At 46.3% G+C, this 15192-nt stretch overlaps 1 protein-coding gene across 15 annotated transcripts in view; it reads left to right on the top strand.

Annotated features, from left to right (window-relative positions):
- The first annotated feature begins 2895 nt into the window (after positions 1-2895).
- RAPGEF1 (Rap guanine nucleotide exchange factor 1) overlaps positions 2896-15192 on the top strand; it is an 82237-nt gene continuing 69940 nt past the window's right edge. For all 15 annotated transcript variants that reach the window (XM_033077447.2, XM_033077446.2, XM_033077448.2 and 12 more), the window contains exon 1: positions 2896-2982. In XM_033077447.2, coding sequence (XP_032933338.1) covers positions 2958-2982 — 25 coding nt within the window. In that variant the 5' untranslated portion in view covers positions 2896-2957. The remainder of the gene's footprint in view (positions 2983-15192) is intronic.

Genomic DNA, 15192 nt, shown 5'->3' with positions numbered 1-15192 from the left:
TAGCACAGGGCTACCTGCAAGTGATTGTTGTGATGTTTGTCCCTAATTAGGTTGTAGAAATGAGTTAATTTTCAAATAGGACCATAATTATTTTATTATTGCCTGGAGCCCTCTCCCTGGGCTCTGCCCCCAGGCTCTGCTGTCACCTCCCTCTGGAGTGAAGCCACTTGTCCCCAGGGAGCTGCCACTGCTCCCTGGGCTCAGACTGAGGTGAGTCTGTAGGTTGGGATGCTGAGGGGGTCAGGGAGCAGGAGCACAGCTTGTCTGTGGCTGCTCTGGGGCTTCCAGCAGCCGTGCTGGGCAACCTGGGCTCACGTTTGCCTGCCCTGAGCAGGGATTTGGGGTGTCTGTAGATGCTGTGAGGATGCTCTGAGGCAGCAGCACTGGTGTCCCATTGCAGTCAGCTTTGCAGAAATCCCATCTTTGCTCTCTTTTCATAGAATTACAGAATCATTAAAGTTGGAAAATACCTCCAGTATCATTCTAGTGAGTACCACCATGCCCACTAAACCGTTTCTATTCATTTTTTGAACACTTCCAGGGACAGTGATCCCACCACTGCCCTGAGCAGCCTGTTCCAATGCTTAACCACTCTTCCCATGAAGAAATTTTTCCTAATATCCAATCTGGACCTTCTGGCATGACTTGAAGCTGTTTCCCTTTGTTCTGTTGCTGGTTGCCTGGAAGAAGATGTTGACCCTCACCTTGCCACAACCTTCTTTTGGATGGTTGTAGAGAGTAAATTGTAATTTATTAATTTAAATTTTGCTGCTGACTGCTCTAAAAGAAAGATTCTGCCATGACAGTGATTTTGGGAAAAAGGCAGAACCATTGAGGCCTGAGAGATTGGGAAGGGTCAGGAGCATCAGCAGGACATCCCCAGGCAACTCAGGATGGGGGTCCCTGTTCCTTCCTACCCTGCATCCCAAGGATTGCCTTTTGGGGGGAAAACCACCTGGGTTCTAGGAAAAGACTGAGGGAGTTGGGGCTGTTTAGCCTCCAGGAGAGACCACATTAATGTAACTATTTAAAGGGGGAAGCCAAGAAGATAGAGCCAGGTTCTTCCTGGTGGTGCCACCCCTTGGACAAGAGAAAATGGCAGAAACTGATGCACACCAAGTTCCACCTGGACACGAGGAACAACTTCTTTCCCGTGCAATGGCCATACACTGGAACAGAGACAAGAAAGGCTGTGGAGCGTCCCTCACCAGAGGTATTCCAAATTCTGGTCACAGCCCTGTGCTGTGCGCTCTGAGATGATCCTGCTGCAGTCCCTCCCAGCCAGACCTGGATCCTGATCCCATCCTAGGATTCTGATCTCATCCCAAGATCCTGATACCCATCCCTGTATTCTGATCCTCATTTTGGGATTCTGATCCCCATATTCTGATCCTCATTTCGGGATTCTGATGCCCATCCCGGGATTCTGATCCTCACTCTGTAATTCTGATCCCCATCCCTATATTCTGGTCCTCATTCTGGGATCCTGATCCATCCATCCCGGCATTCCAATCCCATCCTGTGATTCCAATGATCCCGATGCCCATCCCACGATCCCAATCCCATCCTGCGATGCCAATTATCCCAATGCCCATCCTGCCATCCCAGTGATCCTGATCCCGGGATCCCAACGATCCCGATCCTATCCTGCCATCCCAATCTTATCCTGCCATCCTAACCCTACCGTGATCATCCCAACCCCATCCCGGGATCCCAATGCCATCCTGAGATCTCGATGATCCTGATCTCATCCCGATGATCCTGATCCCATCCCGGGATCCCAATGATCCCGATCCAATCCCATCCAGGGATCTCGATGATCTCGATCCCACCATGATGGTCTCGATCCCATCCTGATGCCCATTCCGATGCTGATCCGATCCCATCCCGATGATCCCAATGCCCATCCCGATGCTGATCCGATCCCGATCCCAATGCTGATCTGATCCCATCCTGATGATCCCAATCCCATCCCGATGCCCATCCCGATGCTGATCCAATCCCATCTCGATGCTGATCCAATCCCATCCTGATGATCCCAATGCTGATCCGATCCCATCCCGATAATCCCGATCCCATCCTGATAATCCCGATCCCATCCCGATGATACTGATCCCGATCCCATTCCGATGCTGATTTGATCCCATCCCTTTGATCCCGACCTCATCCCGATGATCCCAATGATCCCGCTCCCATCCCAACGATGCCGCTCCCATCCCGATGATCCCAATCCCATCCCGATGCTGATCCGATCCCATCCCGATGATCCCCATGATGCTGATCCCATCCCGATCCCATCCCGATGATCCCAACGATGCCGCTCCCATCCCAATGATCCCGATGATCCCAATCCCATCCCGATGCCCATCCCGATGCTGATCCGATCCCATCCCGATCCCATCCCAATGATCCCAACGATGCCACTCCCATCCCGATGATCCCAATGATCCCGCTCCCATCCCAACGATGCCGATCCCCATCCCGATGATCCCCATGATGCCGATCCCATCCCAATCCCATCCCGATGATCCCAATGATCCCGATCCCCATCCCGATGATTCCAATGATCCCGCTCCCATCCCAACGATGCCGCTCCCATCCCGATGATCCCAATGATCCCGCTCCCATCCCAACGATGCCGATCCCCATCCCGATGATCCCAACGATGCCGCTCCCATCCCGCTGCCGCCCCGGGGGTTCCGTGCCCGCCCCGCCGCCGGCCCCGCCCCGCGGTTCCCTTTGTGGCCGGGAGGCGGCGCCGGGCGCTGGGCGTGCGCGGCGGGAGCCCCGGGCCGCCCCTTCCCGTTCTCGGTCCCGCGGAGCGGGCAGGGGCCGGCGCTGCTCCACGGCCGCCGCTGGAGCCGCTCCCGCATCGCGCCCGGCAGCAGCGGGAGCCCGGCAGCCCCTCGGCCGGCTCCGTGCGCCGCCGGGCCTGAGCGCCGAGCGCCGGCTCCGACATGTCCGGCAAGATCGAGAAAGCAGGTGAGCGCCGGCAGGCCCGGGGGCAGCGCGGGAGGGAACGCGCCGGGCCGGCCGCGCTCGCCGCCCGCCCCGCGGAGCCGCCGCGGGCCGCGGAGCCGCCGGAGGAGCCGCGGCCGCCGGGGCTGCGGGAGCTGCGGGAGGTGCCGGCGGTGCCGCGGGCCTGGCGCGGCCCGGCGGGGCGGGGGGAGCCGGGCAGGGCCCCCCGAGCCCGGAGAGTCCCCCCGGGGCTCCTGACAGCGCGGGCGGCGAGCGGGGCCGGGGCTGGGCCCGGGGCCCGCAGGAGATGCTCTGCCCGTCCCCCCGGGGCCGGTGCTGCGCTGCCCGGGCGCTGTTTGCCTCGGGCTTTGTGTCTCCTCCGCGTTTCCCTTTTTCCCTCGCTGTTTTCCTCTTTTCCCCCCTCTAATCCCTTTATTTTAATTTCTGTGTTGTTGCACCCGTGCCGTCCTTGCCGTGCAGCCGAGCATCAGCGCAGCCGGGCGCTGCAGCGCTTTGGGGCCTACGCTCAATGATTAATTTCAACTTCTCCCAACTTTCCTCTCCTGCTGTTGGTGCAGGGTGAGAAAAGATGAGTCCGTGGGCAAATGTCAGGGGGAACTTGCAGGGTTTTTCCTCCCTCTTCCCCTCTGCATGGGGTGCTGATGAGAGCCAGAGCCAGGGGAGGCTGCTGAGGTTCCTCCTGCTCTCACAAGAATCTCGAGCACGGATCATATTGTCTGGCTGTGCTGCTGGAGTCGTGCCTGCTTCTCAGTTGTCACTTTAGATGGTTGAATGACCCTGTTTTTCTCTGTAGTGGGAGTAGTACGCTTTAAGATTCAATTAGCGTTGTGCAAATCAAGCGGCGAAGTTACGTAGTTTAATTATGCTGCATTTAATTAGCAGGGAGAGATCGATGCTGTTTTGTGTATTTTATTGTGGGGAGCAGCCAGGCTGTGTCCTCCTGGGGAACGCAGGGAGCAGCCCGGGCAGGGCTGTGCGGAGCATCCAGGCTTCCCAGGACAGCAGGAAGGATCCCGGATCCCTGATTCCAAGGAGTGATGTTGGGAGCATCGCTACCAAACGGTTCTGCTGGTGCTCATCCCACCCTGGAGCAGCCCCGGGGATGAGCCGGCTTCTCCTGCAGCACCTCGGCGTGCTCCCAGCTCTTCGCGCTGAGTTACTGTGTGACAAGTGTGTGCCCAGCATCGGGGGACAAATGTTACTCCAGAAATATCGCAGGTTAATCCCGTGCGCCGTCCCTTTGCTCCTGCTGAGCTTTTCCATGCTTGTCCCTTACTCCAGAGAGCAAGGAAGGTGTCAGCAGAGTACACAGACCTCGGGCCAGCTCTGGAATAATTGCCACTTGTTTATGCTTGGAGGTGAATTTGGCTTGGGATTTAGTAACTGTAGACAGTAATTACAGACGTATAAATAAGTGATCACGTTTTGTTTATTCGTGTGCAGTAAATAACCCTGGGAGAATAGTAAATAGAGCTCCACACCAGAGAGGCAGTGTGAGGAGTTCAAGCACAGGAAGATAACTCTGGAGACACACACCAGCTCAGCACGGTTCCATAAACAATAGAGCAGAGAGGCCAAGAAATACCATATAAATATAAATACCATATAAAATGCCATATAAAATACCACATAATAGCAATAAAATACCATATAAAAATCATGCCCTGCACAACCTAGAGACCTGCCACACTGAGTTCCCACTGAAGAATTGAAGGATTCTTGCAGGATCCATCCCCAGGTTGGTGCTGTGAGCGTGCAGTTGGAAGATGCAGTGGGAGAAACCCTGATGCAGAGGCATTTGTTCTAGTGGAAGTCTATCACAGTGATGATTTGCTGAACAAGAGAAACTGTAAATCTGGGGATCTGTCCTTTCAACTGCTTGTACTTTCATTTCTTTAGGAAGGATATTAAAAAAAAAAAAAACCAGTCCAGATATAAGTGGGAGGAGAAGAGGCAGGGAAGGAGGGTTGGGAGCCAGCTGTTCCAGGGCAGGATTGTCTCCATTGCTGTTTCTGAGTGTTTGAACTTCTGATTGACACAAACAGTTTGGTTAATAGTGTCACCAAACAAACACAGCCTGTAATACCACAACCACTGGGGGTAATGTTTGTCAGAACGTGTACAGTAGCAGAACAAAGGATACAGACTCATGAAACAAATGCTGTGAGGGCCAAGGTCTGTGCATTCATGTACATTTGAATTTATTTTTCCTACAGGGACAGAAATTCATGCATTATGTTATAAATAAAATAGTCTATTGCCTGGTCACAAGCCATGGTGACTATTTGGGGTGGGCTTTGGTTTGACTCATGTGTCCAACTAGACAGGCTGCTGGAAAAAATGTGTTACCCCTTACAGGGTTAGACCCCCAGAGACCCTCACACATCTGCTGCCTGCATCCTTAACTGAAACACCTTGTTGGCACTCAATAAAAAACAATAATAAATGATTAGAGATAACAGCTTCCATCCTGTCCACGAAGGAAGAGCAGACAAGGCTCCCTCTGGAGCCTCTCAGTGCTGCTGTTTAATCAACAGAAGGGTCACTGTAGAGCAATTCAGAGCTCTGCTTTGGAGTGAAGGGCAGCCATCTGGTAATGTGGGAGATGGTGTATTTGGGGTTTGCTGGTGTTAGAGCCCCTCTCTGTTAGGCTCCTGCCAGGAGACTTCCAGACACTTTCCCAAAGCAGAACCCTCCTTGGCTTGAAGAGGAGGAATGGCTATTGGCTTCTCTTTACTCCAGAACTGTGACTTTTTGTCTTCACTTTCAGAAAATATTTGCTCTCTCCCTTTTTGATGTGAAATCCAAAATAGGGATGCCAAGAAAGAGCAGAGAAGGTCACAGATTCTGCTTGGGTTTCCTGTTACCATGGCGATGCACGAATTCCTGTTTTTATTTACCTGATGGATTACGTGCTGCAGGGAATTCAGCTACTCTGCATCATTCAGGGAGAGTAAGGGAGGAATTAGACACCATCAGCTCTGAACCAAAACCTTGTCATGAAACAAGTCCCTTCAAAAATGCCCTTTTATTAAAACCAAAGAACATATGGATGCCATATTTTGAAGGTTTATTCTACTTGGAGTTTTCACTCTCAGTCTTATTTCTTTCAGGGTTTTCATTTCCCTTGTGAACTTGCTTTCCCAACAGCCACCTGCTAAAGGTTGTTTGAGAGAGCTGTTTCAGGTGTTAGCTACCTGGAGTGCAGGCAGTCTTCTCTGTTCTGCTCAGGACCCAATGGGATGTGTTTATTCCCAGAAGACCAGAAACACTGTTGGCTTTACCTTTTACTCATAAGCACTTGCCTGATGAGCAAATTCACCTCAAATTCTCACCCTTTGGTATTATGGGATAAACATCTAGGGGAAATCCCAGGAGAACTCTTCTTAAGAAAATGACAAAATTGAAGAAACAATTCAGGTGGTCACATTATTCCCATCTTTGTAGGAAGTTACTGTTCTATCTGGAGTCCTTCATGCCAGTTTATGCGATCCTGAATTGTTCATCTGTGACTGTTTTTATACTAATGTGAAGTTTCCTGGAGATTTTGTTTTTGCGGAGGGTAAATTTTGAACTGTCATCATGTCTTGGATCATTTTATGGAAATTAGCCTGCCTGTTTTATATACCTGTACAGTTTTATGCAGTTTCTCTGTCATGCTTAGGTGGGTTACTAGGCAGAACTCTCTCAGTTCTCCCGTGCATTCACAGCTGTGCCATGTTCCTCAATATTAAGTGAGAGCTTTCAGGTTAGTAAATTTTGCAGTTGACCAGCTTAAGTGTTTTCAAGCAAAGCAGGAGTTATCTGCAAATCTGAAAATTAGACCCTTCAAAAATCTTACCTCAACCCCAAAGGCAGTTCAGTTCCCATTTTTCCTTAGGCTTTTAGCACCCACTGTTTCCTCCTGTGCTGCTCCCATAGTGACATCCCAGGTGTGTTTTACTGTTACTTGTTTGAACAGCATCAAGCATTCAGGCTGGTTTTGTGTAGAGGTGAAATACAGGTATGAGATGATTTCTGCAAAATGGCACAAAGAGCAGAATTTGGCATCTTTTGCAAGCCATTGTAGGTTGACAGGTGGTGTGTTCCCAAATGGAGCCTGTGGGATAACTGCTGCAGGACTGAGATTGTTGTAAGGAAGTGGGCAAGGAGTGGAGCAAAAAGACAGCTGAAGGCTACTGGAATGTGAAGCAGCTGGGTTGTGCCTTAGTCAGTGAAAATCAGAAACTGGAAACAATTGCTAAATTTATTTTCAGTGTAAGCAATCGTTTTCCTTGAACCACAGTGACTAAATATATCTCTTGGTTGTGATTTTTATGTGGTGGTAACTCACTGGCTCTTGCTAACCTCCTGGCAGGCAGAGAGAGGAGTGGAAGTTCTCTGTCAGTCAAGACAGTAAAACAAATATCCCTCATTTAGATGTCTTGATTCACTTGTGTGCCTTTGCTTGCTGCAATGTATTGCCTGAGTGGAAGAAACCTGGGTGTTTGTTTCTAGGGAAGGGAGTCAATCTGTAGCTCCTCTTTCAGGTTTCCTTGGGGTTTTGTTCATGTTTTTAGAAGTTTTAAGTTGCAGTTGTTGCTCTAGTAACTCTGTTGTGAGTGCAGATAGATTCTAATGCAAAGGTGTGATCTTTTTTTAAAGAAATATACATTAAGACCTTATTTATTCCAAAGTGGAAATCCTGAGGGTAGAATTGGCAAACTGAGCTTTACTGTTGACTTACAAATCCTTTGGAAGGAGAGCATTCCATCCAGAATTGTAACAGCATTTGAACTGCAAGTGGAGGAACATGAGGAGTTAACTTTCTAGATTTCATTTTAAAGAAGCTGGAGAGATGCTGTACCTTCCTTGGCAGAGGCATTTGGTGGCTGATCAGGTTTAATTCCATCACTCAATCATTTATGTGTGTTATAGGTGGCTCTCAGTTGAGCTAGTGGGAGCTGGAGTTGTTTGTTACCGTAGCACCCAGTTTGGAAGATCCCTTGTACCCCAGCAAAGGAAAGATGATAAAGAGCATTTTCTGTCTTTGTGCCAGATAAAACACCTGAAACTATGTTGTATATTAAAAATAACAAATTACATGTCAGAACTACAGGTAAGGTGATTTAATAGCCTCCTTCCTCTCTCCCCCTCCTCACCACACCCATCATTTTGCATAGTTTGAATACATGGAGTGGATATAACTTGTTCAGTTTTCCAAAGCATATAATCATAACATTTTTCTGCTGGAACTTGAGATTTGGGATCTTTTACTAGTTTGGGAAGCTCTTGTCCTCTGTGTACTGTTGCTTAGCATGAAATGAATCCTTCCAGATTTTATTCTGCCTGTAGAGACATTACATTATCTGGAGAAAAATCCTATGCGTGGAGAGGGGTCCTTCAGCTGCTCAGATTTGTGTCAGAATAGGTTTTTCTCTCTGAAAAGAATTGAAAATTTATTATGCTGTAAGTGCCTGAATATTTGGAATATTCTGCTTTGGAGTTACATTTTTGATTTTTGTTTATTAGCATATGACTATGAGATTCAGCCAGTATCATGGAAAGAGTATTAAAATCACATAGCTATTGCAAGGGTATTAGCTTTGTTATTTGTAATTTTTTTCATAATCACTTAAGTTTGGCTACAGTTGAGAAATACTGTAGGACATAATGGGATGAGAGGATGGTAGGGGAGAACAGTGTGTCATTCTCAGGGCTTGAAATCAGAGGAAAAGGGAGAACAGGTTGAAGGAAAATCAGATTTATTGTCTTTGCTAGTTTGAATTTGCAGCCTCAGAACTCCAAGGTGTATAAAAAGGTGGCCAGAGAGGGAAAAAGGGGCATCACATGTTGGTGGAATGGGTTGAAAGATGAGAAAATGAGAGGATGCCCAGCTCACCAGAGATGGGGGAGGAGGGAGCAGGGGCTGAGTTGTGTGCGAGGAGAGCAGAGAGGAGAAGACAGGAGGGATGTGAGGGGGGAGATGAGGAGAGGGGGACGTTCCCCACGGCTTTGGTAGGAGCCTGTTCCAAGGCAAAGAGACACAAGATGAATTTCAGCAATCCGGAAAAGCTGCAGGAATCCTGCAGGTTGGGACGTGCTGCCAAAGGAATGTTCTGCAGTTGTGCTGTTCACGTTTTACTGCAGCCTGACAAATTACAGCTTCATTCCCTGACCCACAGCATCCACTCTTAAAAATACATTTCCAATCTCTTCTTAAGGTGTCTGACATTGGCAGTGACAGAGCAAACAATTTCATCTGTGTGAGAGAAATGATGTCCTCACATGTTGTGTGAAGCAGCCTGAGAAGGCTGATGGATCACATTATTGATCTGCTTTTATTTGGGTTGCATATTTGAGTGAGAGCTCTCCAGCTTTGAAACAGCCTCTTCACATTCAGTCTCTTTGCTGTTGGAGCTGCTAGCACAGCTCACCTTCTGTGGAGTTTGCAGGATAATGTTTCCCTGTGAGAGCAAGGGAGATGTGAATAGAAACAAGTAGAGGGAAAAGCCTGTATCAGTGTTCACTTGGTGTTGTGGGAGGTACAATATTCACAGTATTTGGGAGGACTGCTTCTCCTACACCTCCTTTCTCTTGTATCATATTTAGGAAAGTATCTAAAAGATCTGTGAATTGATGACAGCTATATTCTAATTTTTTTTTGTTCCCATTTTATAACTGCTTTGAGGGTCAAATGAGCCTGGGTGGTACTGAAGAGATTCCTTAATTATAGAACTGAGGCTTTTTGAATTTAAAAAAACACGTTTTGCATTGTCTTACTTTACCTGGGTGACAGAGTCTGCTGCTTTGGGTAGAGTTTTTCTGGTGCCATGAAAATGCTGTGCATTTTGTGATGTAAGTTAACATCCTGGCGTGGCCATCAGTGCCTCTGAGGAAATCCTAATCCATTATTCTGCCCAGGGAGAGAGGTTAAAGCTTGCTTGCACTCTCATGCTCTCATTCTTTCTCTCTGAAGGCTTCATGGGGGGATGCCCTTTGTTGAGTACTTAACATATTCACTGAACCAGTCCCATTTATATTCTAAACAAGATCTTTAATTTCATCCCTGACGTGTACAAAATCTTGGGGCTTGAAAGAAAATTCATGAGAATTTTCTCTTTTAGGCTTCTGGAAAGAAAGGGAAAAAATCAGTGGAGGTTAAAAATCAAAGAATAGTTACAGCTGGCAAGGTTGGAGGAAGCAGATACTGCAGCTTGGTTGGTTGATTAAACCTTGATAGAATTTTACTGGAAGACTGAGTAAATAGTTTTGTATCCATTCAGCTGTAGTTTTCAGGGAGTCTTTAATAATTAAAATAGGAACCAAAACAAGTGTGTTCCAAATACACAGCACACATTGTTTTATCCCTTACCTTTGATGGGTTTGTTTGGATCCTGTCTACCAATCTGCCCTGTCTGGGCTGCCCAAGAGGTGCTAAAGTAGCCTCAGGAATTAATTCCATATTTAGAAAGTTTCCTTTATGCACCAAACCTCACAAAGGGCACCCAGATCAATATTGTAGTTCTGGTTGTAGAGCACATCCCAATCAATTCTGGAGAGCAGAGCTCAGTGAATCCATCTGACAATGGCTTCAGTTAGCAGGACAATTCTGTTTAAACACAGTTTTTCTTGGGTGTTTTATGATCCTTTCAGCTGTGCTCTAACTATATTAGTTTTGTCAATTAGAGCATTTTGCCTTTTTTTTCCCTCTTTTTTAATTCTTAATGCAGCCTTGCATTTCACAGTCCAGAGTGATGTGTGCTGCAGCTTTCATATATAAGAAAATGAAATATCCCTCTTTGGATATATATTTTCCATCTTAATTCTTTTTTCAGTCTACATTTTATACTTAGTAGTATTATATATGAGAATAATACAACTGAGGAACTAGGGAATTCTGCCAAAAGGTTTATTTAGAACTCATCTATGAATTTACAGGGATTTGCAGAATATGTAGAGCACTGGTTTGTGCAGGAGGTGGTTTGTCTGGATAAATACCCTTGAAAGGTCACATGAAATCAGATGTTAAGGCTGATGCTGGATTTTTGACAGAGCATGGTAAGAGCAGTGCAGGGATTGAGTTTAACTTTTACTGCTGGAATTGCTTCTCCATGGCTGCTGTGTGGGAAAAATCTGCAGTACCCAAAAACATTGTGCATGTGAAACTCATAGGACTTGAAAAAACCCCATAATCTTGTATCTTTATGAGCAATACCTAGAAACATGACTAACAAACTGAGGTGGGGAGTTTCTCTGTTTTCAGCTGAGTTTTTCTGTTCGTTTATGTGTGTAGCTGTTTGTTTTTTGTCATTGGAGTTGGTGGCACTTCTGTCCCTGCTCTGCCTGGGTTGTTTGACAGAAACACTTTGGAACATTGTAGAACCATCCTGTTAAAATGATGGAGTGAATTTAAGGAATGGTGTTTAAAATGAGTTCAACATGCTCAACTCTGGCCAGTTTGGTGATATTCAGGTGCGCCAAATCCCTTTAAAGAAGAACCAGTGAGTCTTCATGCATGACTTGGCACATCTCTCAGAGATAAGTTTGCTCCTTGTCTGCACCTCTCTTCCTTAATCTGTAACATCCTTACATGAGGCAGTTGTGATAGCTCATCCATCCTCTGTTACAGCTCTTGGACTTGCTGGGCTGTTTCTGTCAAACTTTTCAGAGGAATGGATATTAAAATTTAAATAAATTTCTGCATGTTTTCTGAGGAAGGCTGAGGAGATCAGAGAGGCTGCAAAAAGGGCTTTCATTATGGCAAAATTGAAAATGTACCTGTTCCATGTTTGTAACCATTTGGCAAACCTGACTTGTGAATAGCCTGGAATGGGGAATGCCAAGGAAAAGCAAAATCTTTGGGGAAAAAAGCAAATTTGTTTTGGGAACAGCTCAGAGGAGCCAGTCGGGGGCAGTGAAGGGTGGGTTGCCAATAAAACCCTGGTAACAATTGCAGGGCAAAGAAACACTTAAAAACCATTCCAAGAGAGAATTTAGTTCGTGTTACTCTCTGTGCCTATTTCCAGGTAGGCTTTAAACAAAGCTGGTTTTGTTCCTGTGTGTCCTGGGTGAAAACACTTGTATAAATTCCCTAATTATTCATTGGCAACACTTACTCTTGGAATGTATCCTGAAATACAACCTGCTTCATTAGACCTGAAATGTGAGGTGTGTGTTTCTCTGTAACACTCAGGGGCCTCCCTGGAGACATCAGGTGCACCACAGGTGATACCAGGAGAATTTCCCTGAGCTCCCATTTGGCTGCCAGCCTGGGGAGTGCCAGGCTCCAAGGGATCCAAACCCTCTTTTGCCCTGGGCAGAGGAATTTATCTATACATCCTGAGGGTCTTTTGGCAGCAAAGTGTGTAAGAGTGTTAGTAACAATAAAAAGGATGTTGGAAGGTTGTTGATTGCCCATGTCATTGCTTGGATACTTCTCAAGTTCTGTAAGGACTTGGGACTGGTATAAATAATTGTACCTAGGGTTAGAGCCGTTGGTTATCCGCTCTGTTGGAGCTCCACTGGTAATGTCAGCAAAAAATTCCCCCATCAACTGTGGACATAAGTGCTTCAGAAATTATTGCCAGTGTGCATGAGCTGTTAATGTGGCTGTGGATCAGCATCCTGATCCAAGCAATGCCTGCAGAACCCCCTTCTCAAACACACCAGCAGTGCTGTGGCTTGCCCTGTGAGGAGGCTCAGATTTTTCACTGGAAGAGGGAACAGCTTTGGAATAAGTTGCCCAGAGAAGTGGTGGAGTCACTGTCTCTGGAAGTGTTCAGGAGATGTCTGGATGTGGCTCTTGGGAATCTGTTTTTTGGGTGATTATGGCTGACAGATCATCTTGAAGGTCTCTTCCAGCCTTGATGGTTCTGTGGTTCTGAGAGCCAACAGGCTGTAAGTTTTATTATTACTGTTAATTTGTTTTTACCATTTAATTCTTTTCAGATGAGATAATTCACATCTAAAAGCTTTGGCAACATAGTATACTAAGTTTCAAATATTATCATAATGGAAAAGAGTCATGCTAGAAATATTAGTACCCAGTTGTATACATTTATTGGCGTTGTTATTCTAAGTTTTTATGTCCAAAACAATAACATTGGTTTGTGTTGATGCTGCATGCTCTGATCTTAACCTTTGGGGTGATAACAAAGCACAAAAACTGGCTCCTCCTGCAATCCTTTGCCCTTGAAGGAGTCATTTAGTTAAATTCCTTAATATTTTTGCAGCTGTGGTTGTGGTTTATTAACTGATGCTGCCTTGAAGAACAGCCTGTGTCTGCAGCAAAGTTTTCATTACTCATCTGTCAATACTTGCAGAGTAAAACAAATGGGTCTGAGTAGAGATTTCTGCTCCTCAGCCTAAATAGTTTCTTTTCCTGCATCCCTGCTATTTTACACAAGGAGAGGGTAGAGAATAATTTGATGCAGTGAATGCATGGTTGTGCTCTATTGGATAGGAAAGTCTGGCCTGTTTTGTCTGTCAGGATTATTTTAAGCTATGATGTTTAGAATTTATTAAATGAACTAGAGGGAATTAAAAACATCTCTTTTCCCCAAAATATTCTCACTTCTGCAGCTGTGAAATGCCTTTTATCCTGATTCATCCCAGCTGAAGAATCTCCAGAATTTCTCTTTTGCAGTTGGTAAAATATGATTTTGGGCCACTTTAACGATTTGCTTGTCAGGGGAAATCCAAGTGAGTTCAGTTTGGTTTTGGTTTGGTTTTAACATAGTCCTCAAAATTGAAAATCAGATAACCCAAAACTATTACATTGCTGTGTTTACTGATGCAAGCTACAAGTTCTGCAGTAATTGCCTTGGCCTCTGGGTGAAATGCAGGAGGCAGTTTATCTGCCTGGGTTTTTGTGGGGGTATTCTTGCATGATAATTGCAGATGAAGAGCACATCTTATTTGGAAGGCCCTACAGAACAGGGATGTCACCTCTGGGAGGTGATGAACATGAATTTCGTGCTGGTGAGTGGAAGGAACTGGAGGAATTGCTGTGTGATTGAGCAGTGGATAGAAAATGCTTTGGTGTCACAGGGCAGAGCTGAAGGATGAGCTATAATAAGTAGGGGAGAAGCACTTGCAGAATTCAGGGGGTCTGACTCACTTGGCCACGTGCTTCTCTTGAGTTTCACACTTGACTGTGACAAATATCGAACAGAGTAGCAGCCAGGCTGGTGGGCAAGTGTGCTGAGAGCCACAGGTCTGTGCTGACCTCTGTCTCTGAGTGTGGTTTGGGGGGAAATACTGGAGTCTTTGTCTCCTTTTCCTGTTGTGCAGTGTGGTTTTGCTTGCTTTTATCCCACTTCAGAAAATCAGGGTAGTGTGAAACCTCACACAGCAGTTCCCTGGGCATGAAGATGTAAAGAACTAACCCCAGCCCAATGAAGGTGACTCATAACTGGAGTTTTGCTTTCTACCTCTGTGCCTACCTTGGCACATGATGTGTTGGCTGGTAAATTTGGGCAGGTTTGCTTAGCACATGGAGCTGCCATCCACTGCATTTTAAAGTCTGTCCAGTGGGAGAGTGCTCTGAGAGTGGAAGGAACCAAAAGCTCTGCCAGACCTAGCTGCCAGCATGAGGACCTGGTTTGGAGATAAAAACTGATTAGTGGATAATTCCCCCATAATGAATAATCTCTGCCTTAAAAGATGAGTTGCAGATGGTTTTGGATGAGGGAGGGAGAGAGATCAGGTTTAAAATGTCATTCTTTCAGTAACCTGAATCTCCTGACCTTATGTGACACTGCAGAGATGATTTCAGCCGAGTAAGACCAGGAGGAGAGGCAGGCTGGGGATGTGTGGCCAGGGCTTCCTGCCTTGGGCTGACCCTGAGCCCCAGTGCTATATTTACCTGGTAGTTTGAGAGGTCTTTCACTCCACGAGGTCAAGGAAAGCTTCCAAAATAAAGGGAGGAGCCAGTTGTCACTCCCCAAGTGAGGATTAGTGTCTGACATGACTTCTTGGACTATTTTCAGATTGGTTACACATCTACTGATCTTTCACCTTTACAAAGGTAACAGTGCTTGTGTGTTTGCCTGTCCTTGACTGGAAAGGGTGCAGAAAACAAAACTGAAACTTAGAACTAGGTTAAGGACTATTATGAGCGAGCTGTGTCAATAAAGGCCATCATTCTGTGTAGCTGTGCAGCTTTTCAAATTACTCCAGCGAGACTCTCTTTACAAACGCTTTTGTATTTTGTCTGTTGACTCATCCATC

The sequence above is a fragment of the Catharus ustulatus genome, chromosome 21 (genome assembly GCF_009819885.2).
Source record: "Catharus ustulatus isolate bCatUst1 chromosome 21, bCatUst1.pri.v2, whole genome shotgun sequence".
In the NCBI taxonomy this organism is placed as follows: domain Eukaryota; kingdom Metazoa; phylum Chordata; class Aves; order Passeriformes; family Turdidae; genus Catharus; species Catharus ustulatus.
This window is presented reverse-complemented; position numbering and strand designations above follow the sequence as displayed.